General features: G+C 48.4%; 2 protein-coding genes across 3 annotated transcripts in view; one reads left to right on the top strand and one right to left on the bottom strand.

The window, feature by feature from the left end:
• pkn3 (protein kinase N3) overlaps nucleotides 1-12,202 on the bottom strand; it is a 63,178-nt gene extending 50,976 nt beyond the window's left edge. For both annotated transcript variants that reach the window (XM_034546821.1, XM_034546822.1), the window contains exons 1-2: nucleotides 12,077-12,202; nucleotides 5,573-5,849 (exon numbers count right to left, since the gene is read on the bottom strand). In XM_034546821.1, coding sequence (XP_034402712.1) covers nucleotides 5,573-5,849; nucleotides 12,077-12,097 — 298 coding nt within the window. In that variant the 5' untranslated portion in view covers nucleotides 12,098-12,202. The remainder of the gene's footprint in view (nucleotides 1-5,572; nucleotides 5,850-12,076) is intronic.
• Nucleotides 12,203-16,161: 3,959 nt separating this feature from the next.
• Nucleotides 16,162-22,643, top strand: LOC117740584 (protein SET-like). Its single transcript, XM_034547068.1, has 8 exons — nucleotides 16,162-16,407; nucleotides 18,330-18,387; nucleotides 18,469-18,611; nucleotides 18,799-18,902; nucleotides 18,989-19,102; nucleotides 19,214-19,384; nucleotides 21,595-21,732; nucleotides 21,809-22,643. Exons 1-8 carry the CDS (start codon nucleotides 16,338-16,340, stop codon nucleotides 21,827-21,829), a joined length of 819 nt encoding a protein of 272 aa, XP_034402959.1. The 5' UTR covers nucleotides 16,162-16,337; the 3' UTR covers nucleotides 21,830-22,643.
• The last annotated feature ends 691 nt before the right edge of the window (nucleotides 22,644-23,334 follow it).

The raw sequence follows: 23,334 nt of genomic DNA, 5'->3' as shown, positions 1-23,334 counted from the left end.
TCAAACATTTAAATGTATACACTTTTGATTTGCTGCTGTAGATTTACTATAATGAGAACGTGACAAGTACTGTGTGTGTGTGTGAGAACGAGACAAGTACAGTGTGTGTGTGTGAGAACACGACAAGTACAGTGTGTGTGAGAACGAGACAAGTACAGTGTGTGTGTGAGAACGAGACAAGTACAGTGTGTGTGAGAACGAGACAAATACAGTGTGTGTGAATGAGACAAGTACAGTGTGTGTGAGAACGAGACAAGTACAGTGTGTGTGAGAACGAGACAAGTACAGTGTGTGTGAGAACGAGACAAGTACAGTGTGTGTGTGAGAACGAGACAAGTACAGTGTGTGTGAGAACGAGACAAGTACAGTGTGTGTGTGAGAACGAGACAAGTACAGTGTGTGTGTGAGAACGAGACAAGAACAGTGTGTGTGTGTGTGTGAGAACACGACAAGTACAGTGTGTGTGTGTGTGTGTGTGTGTGAGACAAGTACAGTGTGTGTGAGAACACGACAAGTACAGTGTGTGTGAGAACGAGACAAGTACAGTGTGTGTGTGTGTGTGAGAACACGACAAGTACAGTGTGTGTGTGAGAACACGACAAGTACAGTGTGTGTGAGAACGAGACAAGAACAGTGTGTGTGTGTGTGTGAGAACACGACAAGTACAGTGTGTGTGTGTGTGTGTGTGTGTGTGTGTGTGTGTGTGAGACAAGTACAGTGTGTGTGTGAGAACACGACAAGTACAGTGTGTGTGTGTGAGAACACGACAAGTACAGTGTGTGTGTGAACACGACAAGTACAGTGTGTGTGTGTGAGAACACGACAAGTACAGTGTGTGTGAGAACGAGACAAGTACAGTGTGTGTGTGTGTGTGTACGCGACAAGTACAGTGTGTGTGTGAGAACGCGACAAGTACAGTGTGTGTGTGAGAACGAGACAAGTACAGTGTGTGTGTACGAGACTAATACAGTGTGTGTGTGTGTGTGTGAACGCGACAAGTAGTGTGTGTGAACGAGACAAGTACAGTGTGTGTGTGTGAGAACGAGACAAGTACAGTGTGTGTGTGAGAACGAGACAAGTACAGTGTGTGTGTGAACGAGACAAGTACAGTGTGTGTGTGAGAACACGACAAGTACAGTGTGTGTGTGAGAACGCGACAAGTACAGTGTGTGTGTGTGTGAACGAGACAAGTACAGTGTGTGTGTGAGAACGAGACAAGTACAGTGTGTGTGTGTGTGTGTGTGTGTGAACGAGACAAGTACAGTGTGTGTGTGAGAACGAGACAAGTACAGTGTGTGTGTGAGAACGAGACAAGAACAGTGTGTGTGTGTGTGTGAGAACACGACAAGTACAGTGTGTGTGTGTGTGTGTGTGAGACAAGTACAGTGTGTGTGAGAACACGACAAGTACAGTGTGTGTGTGTGAACGAGACAAGTACAGTGTGTGTGTGACAACGAGACAAGTACAGTGTGTGTGTGAGAACGCGACAAGTACAGTGTGTGTGTGTGTGAACGAGACAAGTACAGTGTGTGTGTGAGAACGAGACAAGTACAGTGTGTGTGTGTGTGTGTGTGTGAACGAGACAAGTACAGTGTGTGTGTGAGAACGAGACAAGTACAGTGTGTGTGTGAGAACGAGACAAGAACAGTGTGTGTGTGTGTGTGAGAACACGACAAGTACAGTGTGTGTGTGTGTGTGTGTGTGAGACAAGTACAGTGTGTGTGAGAACACGACAAGTACAGTGTGTGTGTGAGAACGAGACAAGTACAGTGTGTGTGTGTGTGTGAGAACACGACAAGTACAGTGTGTGTGTGAGAACACGACAAGTACAGTGTGTGTGAGAACGAGACAAGAACAGTGTGTGTGTGTGTGTGAGAACACGACAAGTACAGTGTGTGTGTGTGTGTGTGTGTGTGTGTGACAAGTACAGTGTGTGTGTGAGAACACGACAAGTACAGTGTGTGTGTGTGAGAACACGACAAGTACAGTGTGTGTGTGAACACGACAAGTACAGTGTGTGTGTGTGAGAACACGACAAGTACAGTGTGTGTGAGAACGAGACAAGTACAGTGTGTGTGTGTGTGTGTACGCGACAAGTACAGTGTGTGTGTGAGAACGCGACAAGTACAGTGTGTGTGTGAGAACGAGACAAGTACAGTGTGTGTGTGTGAACGAGACAAGTACAGTGTGTGTGTGAGAACGAGACAAGTACAGTGTGTGTGTGTGAACGAGACAAGTACAGTGTGTGTGTGAGAACGAGACAAGTACAGTGTGTGTGTACGAGACTAATACAGTGTGTGTGTGTGTGTGTGAACGCGACAAGTAGTGTGTGTGAACGAGACAAGTACAGTGTGTGTGTGTGAGAACGAGACAAGTACAGTGTGTGTGTGAGAACGAGACAAGTACAGTGTGTGTGTGAACGAGACAAGTACAGTGTGTGTGTGAGAACACGACAAGTACAGTGTGTGTGTGTGAGAACGCGACAAGTACAGTGTGTGTGTGTGTGTGAGAACACGACAAGTACAGTGTGTGTGTGTGTGAACGAGACAAGTACAGTGTGTGTGTGAGAACACGACAAGTACAGTGTGTGTGTGTGAGAACGCGACAAGTACAGTGTGTGTGTGTGTGTGAACGAGACAAGTACAGTGTGTGTGTGACAACGAGACAAGTACAGTGTGTGTGTGAGAACGCGACAAGTACAGTGTGTGTGTGTGTGAACGAGACAAGTACAGTGTGTGTGTGAGAACGCGACAAGTACAGTGTGTGTGTGAGAACGAGACAAGTACAGTGTGTGTGTGAGAACGAGACAAGTACAGTGTGTGTGTGTGTGTGTGTGTGAACGAGACAAGTACAGTGTGTGTGTGTGAGAACACGACAAGTACAGTGTGTGTGTGTGACAACAAGACAAGTACAGTGTGTGTGTGTGACAACAAGACAAGTACAGTGTGTGAGAACGCGACAAGTACAGTGTGTGTGTGAGAACGAGACAAGTACAGTGTGTGTGTGAGAACGCGACAAGTACAGTGTGTGTGTGTGAACGAGACAAGTACAGTGTGTGTGTGAGAACGCGACAAGTACAGTGTGTGTGTGAGAACGAGACAAGTACAGTGTGTGTGTGTGTGTGTGTGTGAGAACACGACAAGTACAGTGTGTGTGAACACGACAAGTACAGTGTGTGTGTGAACGAGACAAGTACAGTGTGTGTGTGAACGAGACAAGTACAGTGTGTGTGTGAGAACACGACAAGTACAGTGTGTGTGTGAACGAGACAAATACAGTGTGTGTGTGAGAACACGACAAGTACAGTGTGTGTGTGTGTGTACGAGACAAGTACAGTGTGTGTGTGTGAGAACACAACAAGTACAGTGTGTGTGAGAATGAGACAATTACAGTGTGTGTGTGTGTGAACGCGACAAGTACAGTGTCTGTGAACGAGACAAGTACAGTGTGTGTGTGAGAACGAGACAAGTACAGTGTGTGTGAGAACGAGACAAGTACAGTGTGTGTGTGTGTGTGAGAACACGACAAGTACAGTGTGTGTGTGTGTGTGTGAGAACGAGACAAGTACAGTGTGTGTGTGTGAGAACGAGACAAGTACAGTGTGTGTGTGTGAGAACGAGACAAGTACAGTGTGTGTGTGAGAACGAGACAAGTACAGTGTGTGTGTGTGTGTGAGAACACGACAAGTACAGTGTGTGTGTGTGAGAACACGACAAGTACAGTGTGTGTGTGTGTGTGTGAGAACGAGACAAGTACAGTGTGTGTGTGTGAGAACGAGACAAGTACAGTGTGTGTGTGTGTGTGTGTGTGAACGAGACAAGTACAGTGTGTGTGTGTGAGAACGCGACAAGTACAGTGTGTGTGTGTGTGTGTGTGTGAGAACGAGACAAGTACAGTGTGTGTGTGAACGAGACAAGTACAGTGTGTGTGTGAGAACACGACAAGTACAGTGTGTGTGTGTGTACGAGACAAATACAGTGTGTGTGTGAGAACACGATAAGTACAGTGTGTGTGTGTGAGAACGCGACAAGTACAGTGTGTGTGTGAGAACGAGACAAGTACAGTGTGTGTGTGTGAGAACACGACAAGTACAGTGTGTGTGTGAGAACATGACAAGTACAGTGTGTGTGTGTGTGAGAACGAGACAAGTACAGTGTGTGTGTGAGAACACGACAAGTACAGTGTGTGTGTGTGAGAACGAGACAAGTACAGTGTGTGTGTGAGAACACGACAAGTACAGTGTGTGTGTGAGAACACGACAAGTACAGTGTGTGTGTGTGTGTGTACGAGACAAGTACAGTGTGTGTGAGAACACGACAAGTACAGTGTGTGTGTGTGAGAACACGACAAGTACAGTGTGTGTGTGTGTGTACGAGACAAGTACAGTGTGTGTGTGTGAGAACACAACAAGTACAGTGTGTGTGAGAATGAGACAAGTACAGTGTGTGTGTGAGAATGAGACAAGTACAGTGTGTGTGTGTGAGAACGAGACAAGTACAGTGTGTGTGTGTGAACGAGACAAGTACAGTGTGTGTGTGAGAACGCGACAAGTACAGTGTGTGTGTGAGAACGAGACAAGTACAGTGTGTGTGTGTGAACGAGACAAGTACAGTGTGTGTGGTGTGTGAGAACACGACAAGTACAGTGTGTATGTGTGAACGAGACAAGTACAGTGTGTGTGTGTGTGTGTGTGTGTGTGTGAACGAGACAAGTACAGTGTGTGTGTGTGTGTGAACGCGACAAGTACAGTGTGTGTGAACGAGACAAGTACAGTGTGTGTGTGTGTGAACACGACAAGTACAGTGTGTGTGTGTGTGAGAACGCAACACAAGTTCAGTGTGTGTGTGTGTGTGTGTGTGTGTGTGTGTGTGTGTGTGTGTGTGTGTGTGTGTGTGTGTGTGTGTGTGTGTGTGTGTGTGTGTGTGTGTGTGTGTGTGTGTGCTGTGAGAAGTCTGCAGTGTGCTAAACGTCCACCAAGTATAAAGCCTGGTAATAAACATGCAGCATAATTGGCTTCCCTCCATAACCGTCTAAAGCTCCTGAAGGTGTGTCCTCTGGAGGACGAACTTCACGAACTGGAATATCCAGCTCAAAATTAATAGAAATCTGCCCATTTGTTGTCAAGATAGCACATTGGTATTGGAGAAGCCAAGGTGAATAGTTTGAGCTTAGGTCTGGTCTGGAAGGCTTAAACAATAATGTGATAAGATCTTTATTGGTCGGTTTCTTTTCACGTGACTTATATTGGTCTTCTTATTGCTTACAATAACTAGAGCCTGACTTCAATTAGGGATATTATTTATTATTTTCCGAAATATTTTTATAATACACTAAATAAATAGGAGAGGGACGTAGTTTATAAACAGCACAGACCTAATAATCAAGGAATGCGTGTTCATTTTTTAAGTCACTTTGATGATCAACTGTCAGGGAGCATTTTGAGGAAAATGAGTCACGGCAAAGTCCGATTGTAATTGGTCAAGAGGGGATTTGGACCTGATGGTGGCACTAGTGGTCAATGTGGAGTTCACCAACGTGATGGACAGACTGAAAGCCCTGAATGACCTCCTACCTGTGGTGCAGTCCTTCTCGGTGGCCATGGACCTGGCATTGAGCTCCTGCAGCTCCCAGTGCAGCTCCTCCAGCTTGCGGCTCGAGGCTCGGAGTTGGCCCTCCACATCGGCAGCGTTCCTGCGATTGGTGACGGCCCGCCGAAGTCTCTCAGCGGCCTCCTTGATCTTCAGCTCCCGCTGGATCTTCTGCCGGAGCAGAGTGCGAGCATCTTCCAAGCGCTGCTGGAACTCTGGGTCCAGGATATCCCCCTCGTCCAGACCCTGCAGGTTGCCACTCTGAAGGACACACCACAGCTGCTTCAATGTCTGATCACTGCGGTTATTATCGTTATATCTCATTATTCAATTCAGTTTATTTTGTAGAGCCCAAAATCACAAATTTTCCTCAGAGGGCTTTACAATCTGTACACATACGACATCCCTGTTATATTGCACATGGTGAAAAAATGTGCCCAGCTGTCTAAATTGTTTCTAAAAAAAACATGCTACCATCACTTATAATAGGGTGGAGCGGTTTCACCCATGTCTTTGAACAAATTCCTTTAACAATATTTAGAAATACATATTTCAGGAGCTGAAATAGTTTGCAATAAATGCACCTTCAAGCTAACATGTGAAATAAAGAGACATTCAAACGTAGACAGCAGCACTGAGATGGATCTATGGAGTTCAACACTGGAGGGAGGAAGAGGGAGCAGTGAAACAGAGGGAGGAAGAGGGAGCAGTGAAACAGAGGGTGGAAGAGGGAGCAGTGAAACAGAGGGCGGAAGAGGGAGCAGTGAAACAGAGGGAGGAAGAGGGAGCAGTGAATCAGAGGGAGGAAGAGGGAGCAGTGAAACAGAGGGAGGAAGAGGGAGCAGTGAAACAGAGGGTGGAAGAGGGCGCAGTGAAACAGAGGGTGGAAGAGGGAGCAGTGAAACAGAGGGAGGAAGAGGGCGCAGTGAAACAGAGGGAGGAAGAGGGAGCAGTGAAACAGAGGGTGGAAGAGGGCGCAGTGAAACAGAGGGAGGAAGAGGGAGCAGGTAAATATTTAGCCAGAGGGAGCAGTGAAACAGAGGGAGGAAGAGGGCGCAGTGAAACAGAGGGAGGAAGAGGGAGCAGTGAAACAGAGGGAGGAAGAGGGCGCAGTGAAACAGAGGGAGGAAGAGGGAGCAGTGAATCAGAGGGAGGAAGAGGGAGCAGGTAAACATTTAGCCAGAGGGAGCAGTGAAACAGAGGGAGGAAGAGGGCGCAGTGAAACAGAGGGAGGAAGAGGGAGCAGTGAAACAGAGGGTGGAAGAGGGCGCAGTGAAACAGAGGGAGGAAGAGGGAGCAGGTAAACATTTAGCCAGAGGGAGCAGTGAAACAGAGGGAGGAAGAGGGCGCAGTGAAACAGAGGGAGGAAGAGGGAGCAGTGAAACAGAGGGAGGAAGAGGGCGCAGTGAAACAGAGGGAGGAAGAGGGAGCAGTGAATCAGAGGGAGGAAGAGGGAGCAGTGAAACAGAGGGAGGAAGAGGGAGCAGTGAAACAGAGAGCGGAAGAGGGAGCAGGGAAACATTTAGCCAGAGAGTGCAGTGAAACAGAGGGAGGAAGAGGGAGCAGTGAAACAGAGGGTGGAAGAGGGCGCAGTGAAACAGAGGGTGGAAGAGGGCGCAGTGAAACAGAGGGTGGAAGAGGGAGCAGTGAAACAGAGGGAGGAAGAGGGAGCAGTGAAACAGAAGGAGGAAGAGGGAGCAGTGAAACATTGGCCAGAGGGAGCAGTGAAACAGAGGGAAGAAGAGGGAGCAGTGAAACAGAGGGAGGAAGAGGGCGCAGTGAAACAGAGGGTGGAAGAGGGAGCAGTGAAACAGAGGGAGGAAGAGGGCGCAGTGAAACAGAGGGAGGAAGAGGGAGCAGTGAAACAGAGGGAGGAAGAGGGCGCAGTGAAACAGAGGGAGGAAGAGGGCGCAGTGAAACAGAGGGAGGAAGAGGGAGCAGGTAAACATTTAGCCAGAGGGAGCAGTGAAACAGAGGGAGGAAGAGGGAGCAGTGAAACAGAGGGAGGAAGAGGGAGCAGTGAAAGAGGGTGGAAGAGGGAGCAGTGAAACAGAGGGAGGAAGAGGGCGCAGTGAAACAGAGGGAGGAAGAGGGAGCAGTGAAACAGAGGGTGGAAGAGGGAGCAGTGAAACAGAGGGAGGAAGAGGGAGCAGTGAAACAGAAGGAGGAAGAGGGCGCAGTAAAACAGAGGGAGGAAGAGGGAGCAGTGAAACAGAGGGAGGAAGAGGGAGCAGTGAAACAGAGGGAGGAAGAGGGAGCAGTGAAACAGAAGGAGGAAGAGGGAGCAGTGAAACATTGGCCAGAGGGAGCAGTGAAACAGAGGGAGGAAGAGGGAGCAGTGAAACAGAGGGTGGAAGAGGGCGCAGTGAAACAGAGGGTGGAAGAGGGCGCAGTGAAACAGAGGGTGGAAGAGGGAGCAGTGAAACAGAGGGAGGAAGAGGGAGCAGTGAAACAGAAGGAGGAAGAGGGAGCAGTGAAACATTGGCCAGAGGGAGCAGTGAAACAGAGGGAGGAAGAGGGAGCAGTGAAACAGAGGGTGGAAGAGGGCGCAGTGAAACAGAGGGTGGAAGAGGGAGCAGTGAAACAGAGGGAGGAAGAGGGCGCAGTGAAACAGAGGGAGGAAGAGGGAGCAGTGAAACAGAGGGTGGAAGAGGGAGCAGTGAAACAGAGGGAGGAAGAGGGCGCAGTGAAACAGAGGGAGGAAGAGGGAGCAGGTAAACATTTAGCCAGAGGGAGCAGTGAAACAGAGGGAGGAAGAGGGAGCAGTGAAACAGAGGGAGGAAGAGGGAGCAGTGAAACAGAGGGTGGAAAAGGGAGCAGGGAAACATTAGCCAGAGGGCGGAAGAGGGAGCAGTGAAACAGAAGGAGGAAGAGGGAGCAGTGAAACAGCAGGAGGAAGAGGGAGCAGTGAAACAGAGGGTGGAAGAGGGAGCAGGGAAACATTAGCCAGAGCGCGGAAGAGGGAGCAGTGAAACAGAAGGAGGAAGAGGGAGCAGTGAAACAGAGTGCGGAAGAAAGAGCAGTGAAACAGAGTGCGGAAGAGGGAGCAGTGAAACAGAGGGAGGAAGAGGGAACAGTGAAACAGGGGGCGGAGGAGGGAGCAGTGAAACAGAGGGAGGAAGAGGGCGCAGTGAAACAGAGGGAGGAAGAGGGAGCAGTGAAACAGAGGGAGGAAGAGGGAGCAGTGAAACAGAGGGAGGAAGAGGGCGCAGTGAAACAGAGGGAGGAAGAGGGAGCAGTGAAACAGAGGGAGGAAGAGGGAGCAGTGAAACAGAGGGAGGAAGAGGGAGCAGTGAAACAGAAGGAGGAAGAGGGAGCAGTGAAACAGAGGGAGGAAGAGGGAGCAGTGAAACAGAGGGTGGAAGAGGGCGCAGTGAAACAGAGGGTGGAAGAGGGAGCAGTGAAACAGAGGGAGGAAGAGGGCGCAGTGAAACAGAGGGAGGAAGAGGGAGCAGTGAAACAGAGGGTGGAAGAGGGAGCAGTGAAACAGAGGGAGGAAGAGGGCGCAGTGAAACAGAGGGAGGAAGAGGGAGCAGGTAAACATTTAGCCAGAGGGAGCAGTGAAACAGAGGGAGGAAGAGGGAGCAGTGAAACAGAGGGAGGAAGAGGGAGCAGTGAAACAGAGGGTGGAAGAGGGAGCAGTGAAACAGAGGGAGGAAGAGGGCGCAGGGAAACATTTAGCCAGAGGGAGAAGTGAAACAGAGGGAGGAAGAGGGAGCAGGGAAACATTAGCCAGAGGGAGCAGTGAAACAGTGGGAGGAAGAGGGAGCAGGTAAACATTAGCCAGAGGGAGTAGTGAAACAGAGGGCAGAAGAGGGAGCAGGGAAACATTGGCCAGAGGGAGGAAGAGGGAGCAGTGAAACAGAGGGAGGAAGAGGGCGCAGTGAAACATTAGCCAGAGGGAGGAAGAGGGAGCAGTGAAACAGAGGGAGGAAGAGGGCGCAGTGAAACAGAGGGAGGAAGAGGGAGCAATGAAACAGAGGGAGGAAGAGGGAGCAATGAAACATTAGCCAGAGGGAGGAAGAGGGAGCAGTGAAACAGAGGGAGGAAGAGGGCGCAGTTAAACAGAGGGAGGAAAAGGGAGCAGTGAAACAGAGGGAGGAAGAGGGAGCAATGAAACATTAGCCAGAGGGAGGAAAAGGGAGCAGTGAAACAGAGGGAGGAAGAGGGAGCAGTGAAACAGAAGGAGGAAGAGGGAGCAGGTAAACATTAGCCAGAGGGCGGAAGAGGGAGCAGTGAAACAGAAGGAGGAAGAGGGAGCAGGAAACATAAGCCAGAGGGAGCAGTGAAACAGAGGGCGGAAGAGGAAGCAGGTAAACATTAGCCAGAGGGAGGAAGAGGGAGCAGTGAAACAGAAGGAGGAAGAGGGAGCAGTGAAACAGAGGGTGGAAGAGGGAGCAGTGAAACAGAGGGCGGAAGAGGGCGCAGGGAAACATTTAGCCAGAGGGAGCAGTGAAACAGAGGGAAGAAGAGGGAGCAGTGAAACAGAGGGAGGAAGAGGGCGCAGTGAAACAGAGGGTGGAAGAGGGAGCAGGGAAACATTAGCCAGAGGGCAGAAGAGGGAGCAGTGAAACAGAAGGAGGAAGAGGGAGCAGTGAAACAGAGGGCGGAAGAGGGAGCAGGGAAACATTAGCCAGAGGGAGCAGTGAAACAGAGGGAGGAAGTGGGAGCAGGGAAACATTGGCCAGAGGAAGGAAGAGGGAGCAGTGAAACAGAGGGCGGAAGAGGGAGCAGTGAAACATTAGCCATAGGGAGGAAGAGGGAGCAGTGAAACAGGGGGAGGAAGAGGGAGCTGTGAAACATTAGCCAGAGGGAGCAGTGAAACATTAGCCAGTGGGAGGAAGAGGGAGCCTTGAAACAGAGGGCGGAAGAGGGAGCAGTGAAACAGAAGGAGGAAGAGGGAGCAGGTAAACATTAGCCAGAGGGCGGAAGAGGGAGCAGTGAAACAGAAGGAGGAAGAGGGAGCAGTGAAACAGAGGGAGGAAGAGGGCGCAGTGAAACAGAAGGAGGAAGAGGGAGCAGGTAAACATTAGCCAGAGGGCGGAAGAGGGAGCAGTGAAACAGAAGGAGGAAGAGGGAGCAGGAAACATAAGCCAGAGGGAGCAGGTAAACATTAGCCAGAGGGCGGAAGAGGGAGCAGTGAAACAGAAGGAGGAAGAGGGAGCAGGAAACATAAGCCAGAGGGAGCAGTGAAACAGAGGGCGGAAGAGGAAGCAGGTAAACATTAGCCAGAGGGAGGAAGAGGGAGCAGTGAAACAGAGGGAGGAGGAGGGCGCAGTGAAACAGAGGGCGGAAGAGGGCGCAGGGAAACATTTAGCCAGAGGGAGCAGTGAAACAGAGGGAAGAAGAGGGAGCAGGGAAACATTAGCCAGAGGGCAGAAGAGGGAGCAGTGAAACAGAAGGAGGAAGAGGGAGCAGTGAAACAGAGGGTGGAAGAGGGAGCAGTGAAACAGAGGGCGGAAGAGGGAGCAGGGAAACATTAGCCAGAGGGAGCAGTGAAACAGAGGGAGGAAGAGGGAGCAGGGAAACATTGGCCAGAGGAAGGAAGAGGGAGCAGTGAAACAGAGGGCGGAAGAGGGAGCAGTGAAACATTAGCCATAGGGAGGAAGAGGGAGCAGTGAAACAGGGGGAAGAAGAGGGAGCTGTGAAACATTAGCCAGAGGGAGCAGTGAAACATTAGCCAGTGGGAGGAAGAGGGAGCCTTGAAACAGATGGCGGAAGAGGGAGCAGTGAAACAGAGGGCGGAAGAGGGAGCAGGTAAACATTAGCCAGAGGGAGGAAGAAGGAGCAGTGAAACAGAGGGTGGAAGAGGGAGCAGTGAAACAGAGGGAGGAAGAGGGCGCAGTGAAACAGAGGGAGGAAGAGGGAGCAGTGAAACAGAAGGAGGAAGAGGGCGCAGTGAAATAGAGGGTAGAAGAGGGAGCAGGCAAACATTAGCCAGAGGGAGGAAGAGGGAGCAGGTAAACATTAGCCAGAGGGAGCAGTGAAACAGAGGGTGGAAGAGGGAGCAGGGAAACATTGGCCAGAGGAAGGAAGAGGGAGCAGTGAAACAGAGGGCGGAAGAGGGAGAAGTGAAACATTAGCCAGAGGGAGGAAGAGGGAGCAGTGAAACAGGGGGAGGAAGAGGGAGCTGTGAAACATTAGCCAGAGGGAGGAAGAGGGAGCAGTGAAACAGGGGGAGGAAGAGGGAGCAGGTAAACATTAGCCAGAGGGAGGAAGAGGGAGCAGTGAAACAGAGGGAGGAAGAGGGAGCAGTGAAACAGGGGGAGGAAGAGGGAGCAGGTAAACATTAGCCAGAGGGAGCAGTGAAACAGAGGGCGGAAGAGGGAGCAGGTAAACATTAGCCAGAGGGAGGCCCTGTCTCTGAGGAGGCAAACCGGACCAACAGGAACATCCAGTGCGCATGTCTGTCAGAGGAGCGACGCTAATGTTTCCACGATAATTAAACTTCATTTGATCAATTACACAATTTGTGGCCATTGTTGTACCTGCAGTGTTAACCCTGACATGGTGGCTGTCACTTGTCCCGCGGCTGCCCCGGTGTTCCTCGGGCCAGAGAGTCGGTGAAACAGCGGAACCGGTGCCGTCGGTAAAGTCCCCTGTGCTCCGCGGTGTGGCTGCTCCGGGCACAATGGAAACAAACCTCAATGGAAGTTTGAATTGACTGAAACTGGGGCTCGACGCAAAACTGACGTCAGTCGACGGCGGCTGGATTGGTTGGCAGAAACGCTACAGGAACCAATCACATTGGACTATTCAATGCACCTGCAGAGGTAACCACGTGACGCCTTCACCTCTCACGCGTGTCTTATACAGCTGATGGTTCTCCAGTCAATAGTGAAACCAAACACATTCTCCTCTTTAGAGAAAAGGGAAGCCCATGAAATGAGTTCAACATGCGCCATGTTGTTGTTCATGACTGCACCTCAGTTACCGGCCGTCTGACGACTCAAATAACGTGTTGCTAGATACATTTATGTTCATGGTTCAATTGAAACACGGACTGGATCAGCCGAAAAGATCAAAGGGAGCAAATATAACTAAAGAGATTCCCAGAAGAAACACTTGTTAAGATCCACCCAGAGAGAGTGGGCAGGGTTGGAAAGCTCCCTCAGTACATTGCACATGCACATTGCACATGCACGTGACCACACAAAGTAAGACGTTTAGCTGTAACTATTGAAAAAGACAGGATAAAGGAAAACTACACCTGGGTAGTCAGGACAGAGGATCATAGGGACGGGCTCCCAACTCTGGACACCCATTGGTCCCACTTCCACATTAACAAAATCATGATGACCTTATTTTATCGTGCTTTTATTTAATCAATTTGATCTTTTTCTTTGGTGTCATGGTTTGGAGGCCTGTCTTTAAAGAACAGGAACTCTCTGCATCAGATTGTGAAATGGTCCAGCAAGCTGATTGGTGGGACACGACTTAGTCCAGAGTCCCTGAACACCACACAGATAGAACGTAGCCGGCTCCATGTTAAGGGACTCCTCCCTTTGCACAGGGAGCTTCAGCTCCTCCCTCCAGACGGAGGTCTTTAGTACCACGTGCAGAACAAAGAGGTATAAAACCAGCTTTGTTCCAGCAGCCACCATGCAGGTGAACACATTATTATTATTATTATTATTATTATTATTATTATTATTATTGTTATTATTATTATTATTATTATTATTATACATCTGTAGCTTTGAGTACTTTTATCATGTTTGTCCGGTTGTATGTGTTTGTTGTAATATATGTCGAGATGGATGCCTCGTTTTCTACTGTTTTCTACTGCAAACCAAGTCTACCTACGGTACTAATAAAGTAACCAAACCAAAAAGCGTCTATACAAGAAGGCTAGCAACATCAGCAAGGACCCGACCTCCCAGGTCTGTTTGTCCCCCTGCCATCGGGGACACGGTACAGAACATTAGAAGCACACACAAACAGACTGTAACAGCTGTAGCCTCCATCACCCCCCCCCCCACACACACACACACACACACCCCACACCACTGTAGCTGCAACTCAGACATAAGCAGCTAGAACCCCCCCCCCCTCCATATCAAGCTGCTAAAAGTTTAACAATCTTACTGAAACACATGACACTTTATACTCTTGCACTTTCAAAACAAATGCACACATTTTATCTTTTTTATCCTGTACATTGTTTATCCTTGTCTATTTGTATCCAGTACTTGTCTATCTTCGGAGTAGGACCCTTCCCCCCTTCAAGGACGAGGACCACCACTCCCTGCTGGATAATAATAATAATAATAATAATACATTTATTTATATAGCACCTTTAAAAACAGTTTACAAAGTGCTCTACATAGAAGCAAGGTAAAAACATAACATCAATACAAGTAAACACTTCAGAAATACATGAGGCAATGAACACAATAGAGGAATAGAAAATTACAAATACAAAATAAAGCAGAACAGACAAACTAAAATAGGGGAAACAAAGAACTGCATAAAAGGACATCACTTAAAAGCAGTTCTAAAAAATGGGTTTTAAGAAGTCATTTAAAAGAAGCTACTGATTCTGATAGTCTTATCCCCCCAGGTAGGCTGACCTGCCTGGCCTCTCTGCCATGGCTGCCGAGAGGATGGAGACCCCTCTGTTCCTTAAGACGCCTTCAACACGGACCTCCGTGCTGGAAACTGTTAGATATATGTTCAGAACTCGGGTCCCGTGGCCGCAGGAAATTCAGGATTCAATGAATTAAAGTTTAACAATATTTAATGGCAAAGATAATATTCATATAGCGTTCATGGCCGTGGGACCAGAAAGGAGGAACTCTCCACAGACGGACTGCTGCTCTCAAAGAGCGCCAGACCGGGGCTGTCTCGAGACCTCCAGTCCAGTAGAACCATGTCTCCAGTCCAGTAGAACCATGTCTCCAGACCAGTAGAACCATGTCTCCAGTCCAGTAGAACCATGTCTCCAGACCAGTAGAACCATGTCTCCAGTCCAGTAGAACCATGTCTCCAGACCAGTAGAACCATGTCTCCAGTCCAGTAGAACCATGTCTCCAGACCAGTAGAACCATGTCTCCAGACCAGTAGAACCATGTCTCCAGTCCAGTAGAACCATGTCTCCAGACCAGTAGAACCATGTCTCCAGACCATGTCTCCAGACCAGTAGAACCATGTCTCCAGACCATGTCTCCAGACCAGTAGAACCATGTCTCCAGACCAGTAGAACCATGTCTCCCCAGAACAAATGCTCGGCTGTTAGTCTGGTCATGCAAATGAATTCACACCTACGGGTTAGTTCTATTGGTCAGTTCAAAGGATGCCGCCGTTCTGTTCGCTAAGCTAATCGATAAGCTGGCGGGGTCAAAGCTCACATATCCGGTCAGGGACAGGAAGTTCCCCTTCAGAATAAAACATATTATCCTGCCTTCAGAATAAAAGCAACATCTCATGTTTCAATCGGCATCCATTTTAACTATTGTCTAAACAATAAAACATCATTCATTCTCATGCATCATACAAATCATTACATTTGTCATCAACAAACAGAATAATAAAACAGTGATCCTCTCTTATGCTTTATAATACATTCCTCCAGAATATTCCTCATAATATCCCAAATTAATTATCAGAACTTTCTTTATGTATTAATTCAAAACATAACCTTTCTTATCTACATGTGCAAGTATATATAAAATCCACTACAACTCAACAAAACCTTGCCCCGTGTGGTCGCCCCAAGATGGCATCCTTTTGACTACACCCAACGCCGACAAGGGTGTGCCATCAGTTGAGGATGAGCATTGCTTCATCCTGCCTGATCGACTCTGCTGTTGTAGCCTCTCTGCTAACCCTATCTACACATTGTGTGTGTGTGTGTGTGTGTGTGTGTGTGTGTGTGGACCTCAAACTAACGCAGTAGGTGAGACTCACATCCATTCTCCTGTGGTCAGAACAACCCGGAGCTGAACGTTCTTAAAATGGTTGAGTTGACATGGTACTTCAGGTGGAGCCCCCATACACTGCCCCCTAAAGTCTTCAGGTTTTTGGGATCCACCATCTCAAGTGGAACTCAGACATTATCCGTAAACTTGCTTGGTGCCAACCTATCCTCCACCCAGAACTATGGAGCTTCCTCATTGCTTCATTTTGTAATCTTATTTCCAATTTAGAACAGAAGTGCCATTACTTTGCTTAGCCAGCTTTATTATCCTTTAATTGACAAAAAAATGAAAAGCTGTAATAAAGTATTGATCATTTAGATTTAAAACATGTGATTAGTTTATCCAAACAATGCCTATCGGAAAAAGTATGCAGATGTTTTTGGAGCTATGAGGAGCTGCTGGCTGTGTTAACGTTTACCTTTGTTCAGATTTTAGTCTGTTTGGAGTCCAGTGCCTTTGTTATAACATTTACACTAAAGCAGTGTGATAGCTACTGCACCAAACATGTGTAATGCAATAACAGAAAAGTTGTCTGGGGAAGTGAATGGAGGCTCCAGTGAACTGGCAGACGGACCGTGGGACGTATTCATTAACTTTAACGTGCAGTGTCGCACTCCGGCCAGCGGGAGGCAGTAGAGCACTATACATGTGTTCACCGACCGAGCGCCACAGAGAGAAACAAGCGTGCGAAGCTGCGCTCATCCCTCCTTGTCGTGGGCTCCAAGACACGCACTCTATGTAAGGTGGAAGTAACTTTGATCCTCCAGAGAAGAGTTAGAAACCACTCGGAATACACCGCGGGTCAAAGGGGTCACTGCAACCGAGCACCATGTCGGCCTCAGCGGCGAAAGTCAACAGAAAGGAGAACTCGAACCACGACGCAGCGGACGAGACTTCTGGTAACGTTAAGGAATGGCGGGTATCCTGCACAACGCCATTTTCATTTGTTTCTCCTCATTTCGTTATTTCCAGTGTCGTTTGTCGAATGTTCTGTATTCATGGTCGCACCGCTTAATGCGTGTGTCCGCCAGCTAACGAGCCACACGGGGTGCAGGACGCGGCTGCGAGGTAGCATGCTAGGCTAACTGCTTAGCCAGCGTGAGAGGTTAGCTAGCCGTTAGCTTCCATTAGCAACCTGTTCCCAAGCAGCAGGCCGGTGTGTGCGTTGCGTGCGCGTCATTTAGTGAGACGGGCTCTCGTCGCTGCTGCAGGTTCTGTGAGCTGTTGAGGAGGTACTGATGGTGTGTAGCGGTGCTGTTGAGGTACTGATGGTGTGTAGCGGTGCTGTTGAGGTACTGATGGTGTGTAGCGGTGCTGTTGAGGTACTGATGGTGTGTAGCGGTGCTGTTGAGGAGGTACTGATGGTGTGTAGCGGTGCTGTTGAGGAGGTACTGATGGTGTGTAGCGGTGCTGTTGAGGAGGTACTGATGGTGTGTAGCGGTGCTGTTGAGGTACTGATGGTGTGTAGCGGTGCTGTTGAGGAGGTACTGATGGTGTGTAGCGGTGCTGTTGAGGAGGTACTGATGGTGTGTAGCGGTGCTGTTGAGGAGGTACTGATGGTGTGTAGCGGTGCTGTTGAGGAGGTACTGATGGTGTGTAGCGGTGCTGTTGAGGAGGTACTGATGGTGTGTAGCGGTGCTGTTGAAGAGGTACTGATGGTGTGTAGCGGTGCTGTTGAGGTACTGATGGTGTGTAGCGGTGCTGTTGAGGAGGTACTGATGGTGTGTAGCGGTGCTGTTGAGGAGGTACTGATGGTGTGTAGCGGTGCTGTTGAGGAGGTACTGATGGTGTGTAGCGGTGCTGTTGAGGAGGTACTGATGGTGTGTAGCGGTGCTGCTGCAGGTTCTGTGGGCTGTTGAGGTACTGATGGTGTCTAACTCGATTTCTCGCCCACATTATGAGCAAGTGCAACATTCGCATGACGTTAACGGCAGCTCTGTTTCCATTGGTCACGAGAGCCGGGCACTTGAACGTGAGCATGCTTCCGAGGTCGGTGTGCGCGAGACTGCTGCGGAGCAAAACGTCAACAAGCGTGTCCTCTTCTCGCGCGCCAACGAGTGTTGCTATTCAAGTCACGTCCTCCCAGAGCGCTGGTTCAAGTCACGTGCTCCCAGAGCGCTGGTTCAAGTCACGTCCTCCCAGAGCGCTGGTTCAAGTCACGTGCTCCCAGAGCGCTGGTTCAAGTCACGTGCTCCCAGAGCGCTGGTTCAAGTCACGTCCTCCCAGAGCGCTGGTTCAAGTCACGTCCTCCCAGAGCGCTGGTTCAAGTCACGTCCTCCCAGAGCGCTGGTTCAAGTCACGTCCTCCCAGAGCGCTGGTTCAAGTCACGTGCTCCCAGAGCGCTGGTTCAAGTCACGTGCTCCGAGCTGTAACAGCTGCTGCAGCCTCATTCAAACCAGGCCCCCTCTGGAGCAACAGGAAGCTCTAGAGGGGGCCTGTCTGCCATGGGCGCCCATGGTGACCGGAGAATCTGACTTTCTGCTGAAATCCAACACGTCTTTCTTATTATTAAAGGTTCACATCAAATATCAATTAATCAGCTTTATTATTTTAAATCATTCATGATTGGTTTAAGCAGTGTCTTTCACAAAGTAAAGTTGAAGTTATAGAAATGTGCTTTTTGACTAAATGAAATTGATAAAATGCAGATCTGTGGATAACGTACATGTGTCTAATCACTTATTATTGAACAAACTAGCTTTATTTTGTGTAATTTCATGGAGTTTTGATTGTCAGAAGAAGGTATAGCCCTACTCATACTATGTACTTTTTTTCTGTAAGTCTGAAACTTCAAGTTGAAAGTGTTTCTTTTCCTTTTCAGAAAAAGAGCAACAGGAAGCAATTGAACACATCGACGAAGTACAGAATGAGATTGACAGGTGACGGAGACTCTTGTTTCTATGTAATGAAAGATGGGTGCACAGAGAAACTTTTCTTGACATTAGTGTTTTCCTCCACAGACTGAATGAACAGGCGAGTGAAGAAATTTTAAAAGTAGAGCAGAAGTACAACAAATTACGCCAGCCCTTCTTTCAAAAACGATCAGAACTCATAGCCAAAATCCCCAACTTCTGGGTCACCACATTCGTCAACCATCCACAAGGTAAACTGTTATTCCTTCATTGCATGTGTACATGTGGTGACTCGATCCGTTAGAGCAGTGTTGTCTTCTGGCTGAAATAATAAACCGTGGAGTAAATGGCCCAATTTATTCCACTTTGCATTTCTTGACATTTGTCATGAGCACAGAGGAACGCGTGTGACTGGCAGCTAACGGTGTCTGCTTGTAGTTTCAGCTCTTCTGGGGGAGGAGGACGAGGAAGCACTTCATTACTTGTCGAGGGTGGAGGTCACCGAGTTTGAGGACATCAAGTCTGGATATAGAATAGATTTTGTGAGTTGCCAGCTTCACTTTGTATTTGTACATTTTAAATAACATCAACAACATGCACTGATACAGATGTGTGTTCTTTTCTGTAGTATTTTGACCAGAACCCGTATTTTGAGAACAAAGCCCTCTCCAAAGAGTTTAATGTAAATGAGAGTGGAGATCCAGTTTCCAAATCAACTGAAATCAAATGGAAGGCTGGAAAGGTTTGTTTGCATTTGACTTGTTGTTTTTCATTTATTACGACACAATCTTATTCACCCAGGAGTAGCAAACAGTTGAATTAATAGTTATTTCACCATTTGGCACGACTCCAGGACCTGACGAAGCGTACGGGCCAGACGCCAAACAAGACTGGGAAGAAGAGGCAGCACGAGGAGCCAGAGAGCTTCTTCACCTGGTTTACCGATCACTCCGATGCCGGAGCTGACGAGCTGGGAGAAGTGATCAAGGACGACATCTGGCCTAACCCGCTGCAGTACTACCTGGTAGGCTGGTCTACTTCTAGTCCTGACAACCCTCTGCAGTACTACCTGGTAGGCTGGTCTACTTCTAGTCCTGACAACCCGCTGCAGTACTACCTGGTAGGCTGGTCTACTTCTAGTCCTGACAACCCGCTGCAGTACTACCTGGTAGGCTGGTCTACTTCTAGTCCTGACAACCCGCTGCAGTACTACCTGGTAGGCTGGTCTACTTCTAGTCTGACAACCCTCTGCAGTACTACCTGGTAGGCTGGTCTACTTCTAGTCCTGACAACCTGCTGCAGTACTACCTGGTAGGCTGGTCTACTTCTAGTCCTGACAACCCTCTGCAGTACTACCTGGTAGGCTGGTCTACTTCTAGTCCTGACAACCTGCTGCAGTACTACCTGGTAGGCTGGTCTACTTCTAGTCCTGACAACCTGCTGCAGTACTACCTGGTAGGCTGGTCTACTTCTAGTCCTGACAACCTGCGGCAGTACTACCTGGTAGGCTGGTCTACTTCTAGTCTGACAACCCTCTGCAGTACTACCTGGTAGGCTGGTCTACTTCTAGTCCTGACAACCTGCTGCAGTACTACCTGGTAGGCTGGTCTACTTCTAGTCTGACAACCCTCTGCAGTACTACCTGGTAGGCTGGTCTACTTCTAGTCTGACAACCCTCTGCAGTACTACCTGGTAGGCTGGTCTACTTCTAGTCCTGACAACCTGCTGCAGTACTGCCTGGTAGGCTGGTCTACTTCTAGTCCTGACAACCTGCTGCAGTACTACCTGGTAGGCTGGTCTACTTCTAGTCTGACAACCTGCTGCAGTACTACCTGGTAGGCTGGTCTACTTCTAGTCTGACAACCCTCTGCAGTACTACCTGGTAGTCTGGTCTACTTCTAGTCCTGACAACCTGCTGCAGTACTGCCTGGTAGGCTGGTCTACTTCTAGTCCTGACAACCTGCTGCAGTACTACCTGGTAGGCTGGTCTACTTCTAGTCTGAGAACCCTCTGCAGTACTACCTGGTAGGCTGGTCTACTTCTAGTCCTGACAACCCTCTGCAGTACTACCTGGTAGGCTGGTCTACTTCTAGTCCTGACAACCTGCTGCAGTACTACCTGGTAGGCTGGTCTACTTCTAGTCCTGACAACCTGCTGCAGTACTACCTGGTAGGCTGGTCTACTTCTAGTCTGACAACCCTCTGCAGTACTACCTGGTAGGCTGGTCTACTTCTAGTCCTGACAACCTGCTGCAGTACTGCCTGGTAGGCTGGTCTACTTCTAGTCCTGACAACCTGCTGCAGTACTACCTGGTAGGCTGGTCTACTTCTAGTCTGACAACCCTCTGCAGTACTACCTGGTAGGCTGGTCTACTTCTAGTCTGACAACCTGCTGCAGTACTACCTGGTAGGCTGGTCTACTTCTAGTCTGACAACCCTCTGCAGTACTACCTGGTAGGCTGGTCTACTTCTAGTCTGACAACCTGCTGCAGTACTACCTGGTAGGCTGGTCTACTTCTAGTCTGACAACCCTCTGCAGTACTACCTGGTAGTCTGGTCTACTTCTAGTCCTGACAACCTGCTGCAGTACTGCCTGGTAGGCTGGTCTACTTCTAGTCCTGACAACCTGCTGCAGTACTACCTGGTAGGCTGGTCTACTTCTAGTCTGACAACCCTCTGCAGTACTACCTGGTAGGCTGGTCTACTTCTAGTCCTGACAACCTGCTGCAGTACTACCTGGTAGGCTGGTCTACTTCTAGTCTGACAACCCTCTGCAGTACTACCTGGTAGGCTGGTCTACTTCTAGTCCTGACAACCTGCTGCAGTACTGCCTGGTAGGCTGGTCTACTTCTAGTCCTGACAACCTGCTGCAGTACTACCTGGTAGGCTGGTCTACTTCTAGTCCTGACAACCTGCTGCAGTACTACCTGGTAGGCTGGTCTACTTCTAGTCTGACAACCTGCTGCAGTACTACCTGGTAGGCTGGTCTACTTCTAGTCTGACAACCCTCTGCAGTACTACCTGGTAGGCTGGTCTACTTCTAGTCTGACAACCCTCTGCAGTACTACCTGGTAGGCTGGTCTACTTCTAGTCTGGTAGACTTCATTTACATTTAGTGTGACTGTAAAGTATATGCTGTATTGGTCTGGTTCTCTAGTAAAGTGGTGAGTACTGTTCTGGGGGGGGTCAGTCTGTCAAACCAGGACCACGTGGTTAATATCTGAATGATCCCAAGGTCCCTGACATGGAGGATGAGGAAGGTGACGGCGAGGATGACGACGATGAAGAGGGTCTGGAAGATATTGATGAGGGGGAGGAAGAAGATGGTGACGACGATGACGATGATGAGGATGGTGACGGAGAAGATGGAGAGGTACGGATACTGTAGATCATATCTCTTGTCATACGGGGATGTGACGTGGTGGAGTAATCATGTCTCCTTCTTTCAGGAGGACGGTGAGGAAGATTAAACCCAGTCCTGTGATGTCACCATCCCACAAGAGCAAAATATGTTGTTTGTTTTCTGGTAGGGTCGGACTAAACAAAACAAAAACAAAAAAATCCCTGTGTTGTCTGTCCTCTTCCTCTGCAGCCATGTCCATAACCCATGTGTGAAGACCAGCTCCATACACAGCAGGTCTACATTGGGGGTCTCACCCGTCATTGTTTTTCTTCATCTCCTAAAGACATCTTAAAATTACAACTAGCATTCTGCACGTCATCCTACGTAGATTTGAAATGCGTACCATAGCAATTTCTAAGTTGTGAGTTCAATAAAAATGAAGTCACGATGCAGTGATAACTTAGTCAAAGCATCCGTAGCCACCATATCGATATGTGTATATCAATCTATCAGATATATTTTGTACGTGTAGATATACATGTATAGATATGTGTGTGTGGACGTACAGATATAATATGGGGAGGATGCTATGGCTTATTACAAGTTTAATGGAACTGATTGAACACCAGCTGGTTGTACATGTTTTGGGATCTATGTATCTGGGTGAGACGTTTGTACACAGTTTAATGGGGCGGGGCTTTGACACACAATCTGGACTTCTGTTAAACACCCACAACAAGGTTTGAAATGTACATTTTTTTTTATAGAAACAACCTAAAAGATCTAATTTTGAGCGTTACCTAACATTTTGAGAGGGGAGAGAACAATATTTGTGTAGAGTCCTCTGGAGTCTGCAGTGTTTCTCCTGTTCCACTGGAAACCTGTTGACATTAAATTAAGTGTACCAGTTGTTTTGTTACAATAAATACATGTATACATGATGTTTGATTACAGGCTGTTTTTCCCTACTTGCTGTCTTTAGGCCCAGAAGTTACAGCTGATTACAGATAACGGACTTGTGTGCCTTTTGTGGTCGATTGGAGTTCAGACAAGTTAGAATATGACTTCTGTCTGCTAATGATTTTTAATTATATTAATGTATTCATGTTTTGGAGGCTACTGGCTCTCTAATGTGACCATTGTTAATCATTACTGGTGAGATGTGTCGTGTTATTAAATATCCAGAACTGTGATGCAAGTGGGTTTAGAAATGATCCGTTTGGACTGACCCAGGTTTCAAAATAATATTGCTAATACAATACTATCATTATGGGCTGTACATTACAGTGCTGCACATGCATGAGCAGGGACGTGCGGTGAGCCACATTAAAACAAATATGAACCCAATAAGCAGCTTGGATGACCATTCAACTGGCAGTTTGCACATTGATACTGGTTGTTTTTCATGTGTCATATCAGCATTATTTACACACATAGGTACGGTACATATTTGATTGATATTTGAAGTTATAGCGGGTCAGAGAAAGAATGCATTTCCTTTGCGCCCTCCAGGGTGTGCTTTTAATTCATACTCATTCAATATAGATATGAATAGGACATCTAGCCTCCTGCAGGGTATGCATGGTGCTTCCTTTCCTTGTGAAGTCTACTCGTCTCCTGGACTTCCTCCGT

Source organism: Cyclopterus lumpus, chromosome 12 (assembly GCF_009769545.1).
Source record: "Cyclopterus lumpus isolate fCycLum1 chromosome 12, fCycLum1.pri, whole genome shotgun sequence".
Taxonomy (NCBI): Eukaryota; Metazoa; Chordata; class Actinopteri; order Perciformes; family Cyclopteridae; genus Cyclopterus; species Cyclopterus lumpus.
The sequence above is the reverse complement of the archived record's forward strand: the minus strand, read 5'-3'. Positions and strand labels throughout refer to the sequence as shown.

What these genes read in the sequence shown, in the direction of transcription:
- LOC117740584 (XM_034547068.1), top strand. Translation starts at nt 16,338, where the DNA reads ATGTCGGCCTCAGCGGCGAAAGTCAACAGAAAGGAGAACTCGAACCAC. An exon ending in CTGGATATAGAATAGATTTT is followed by an intron (nt 18,903 to 18,988) that starts GTGAGTTGCCAG and finishes TCTTTTCTGTAG; the next exon opens with TATTTTGACCAGAACCCGTA. An exon ending in TCAAATGGAAGGCTGGAAAG is followed by an intron (nt 19,103 to 19,213) that starts GTTTGTTTGCAT and finishes GCACGACTCCAG; the next exon opens with GACCTGACGAAGCGTACGGG.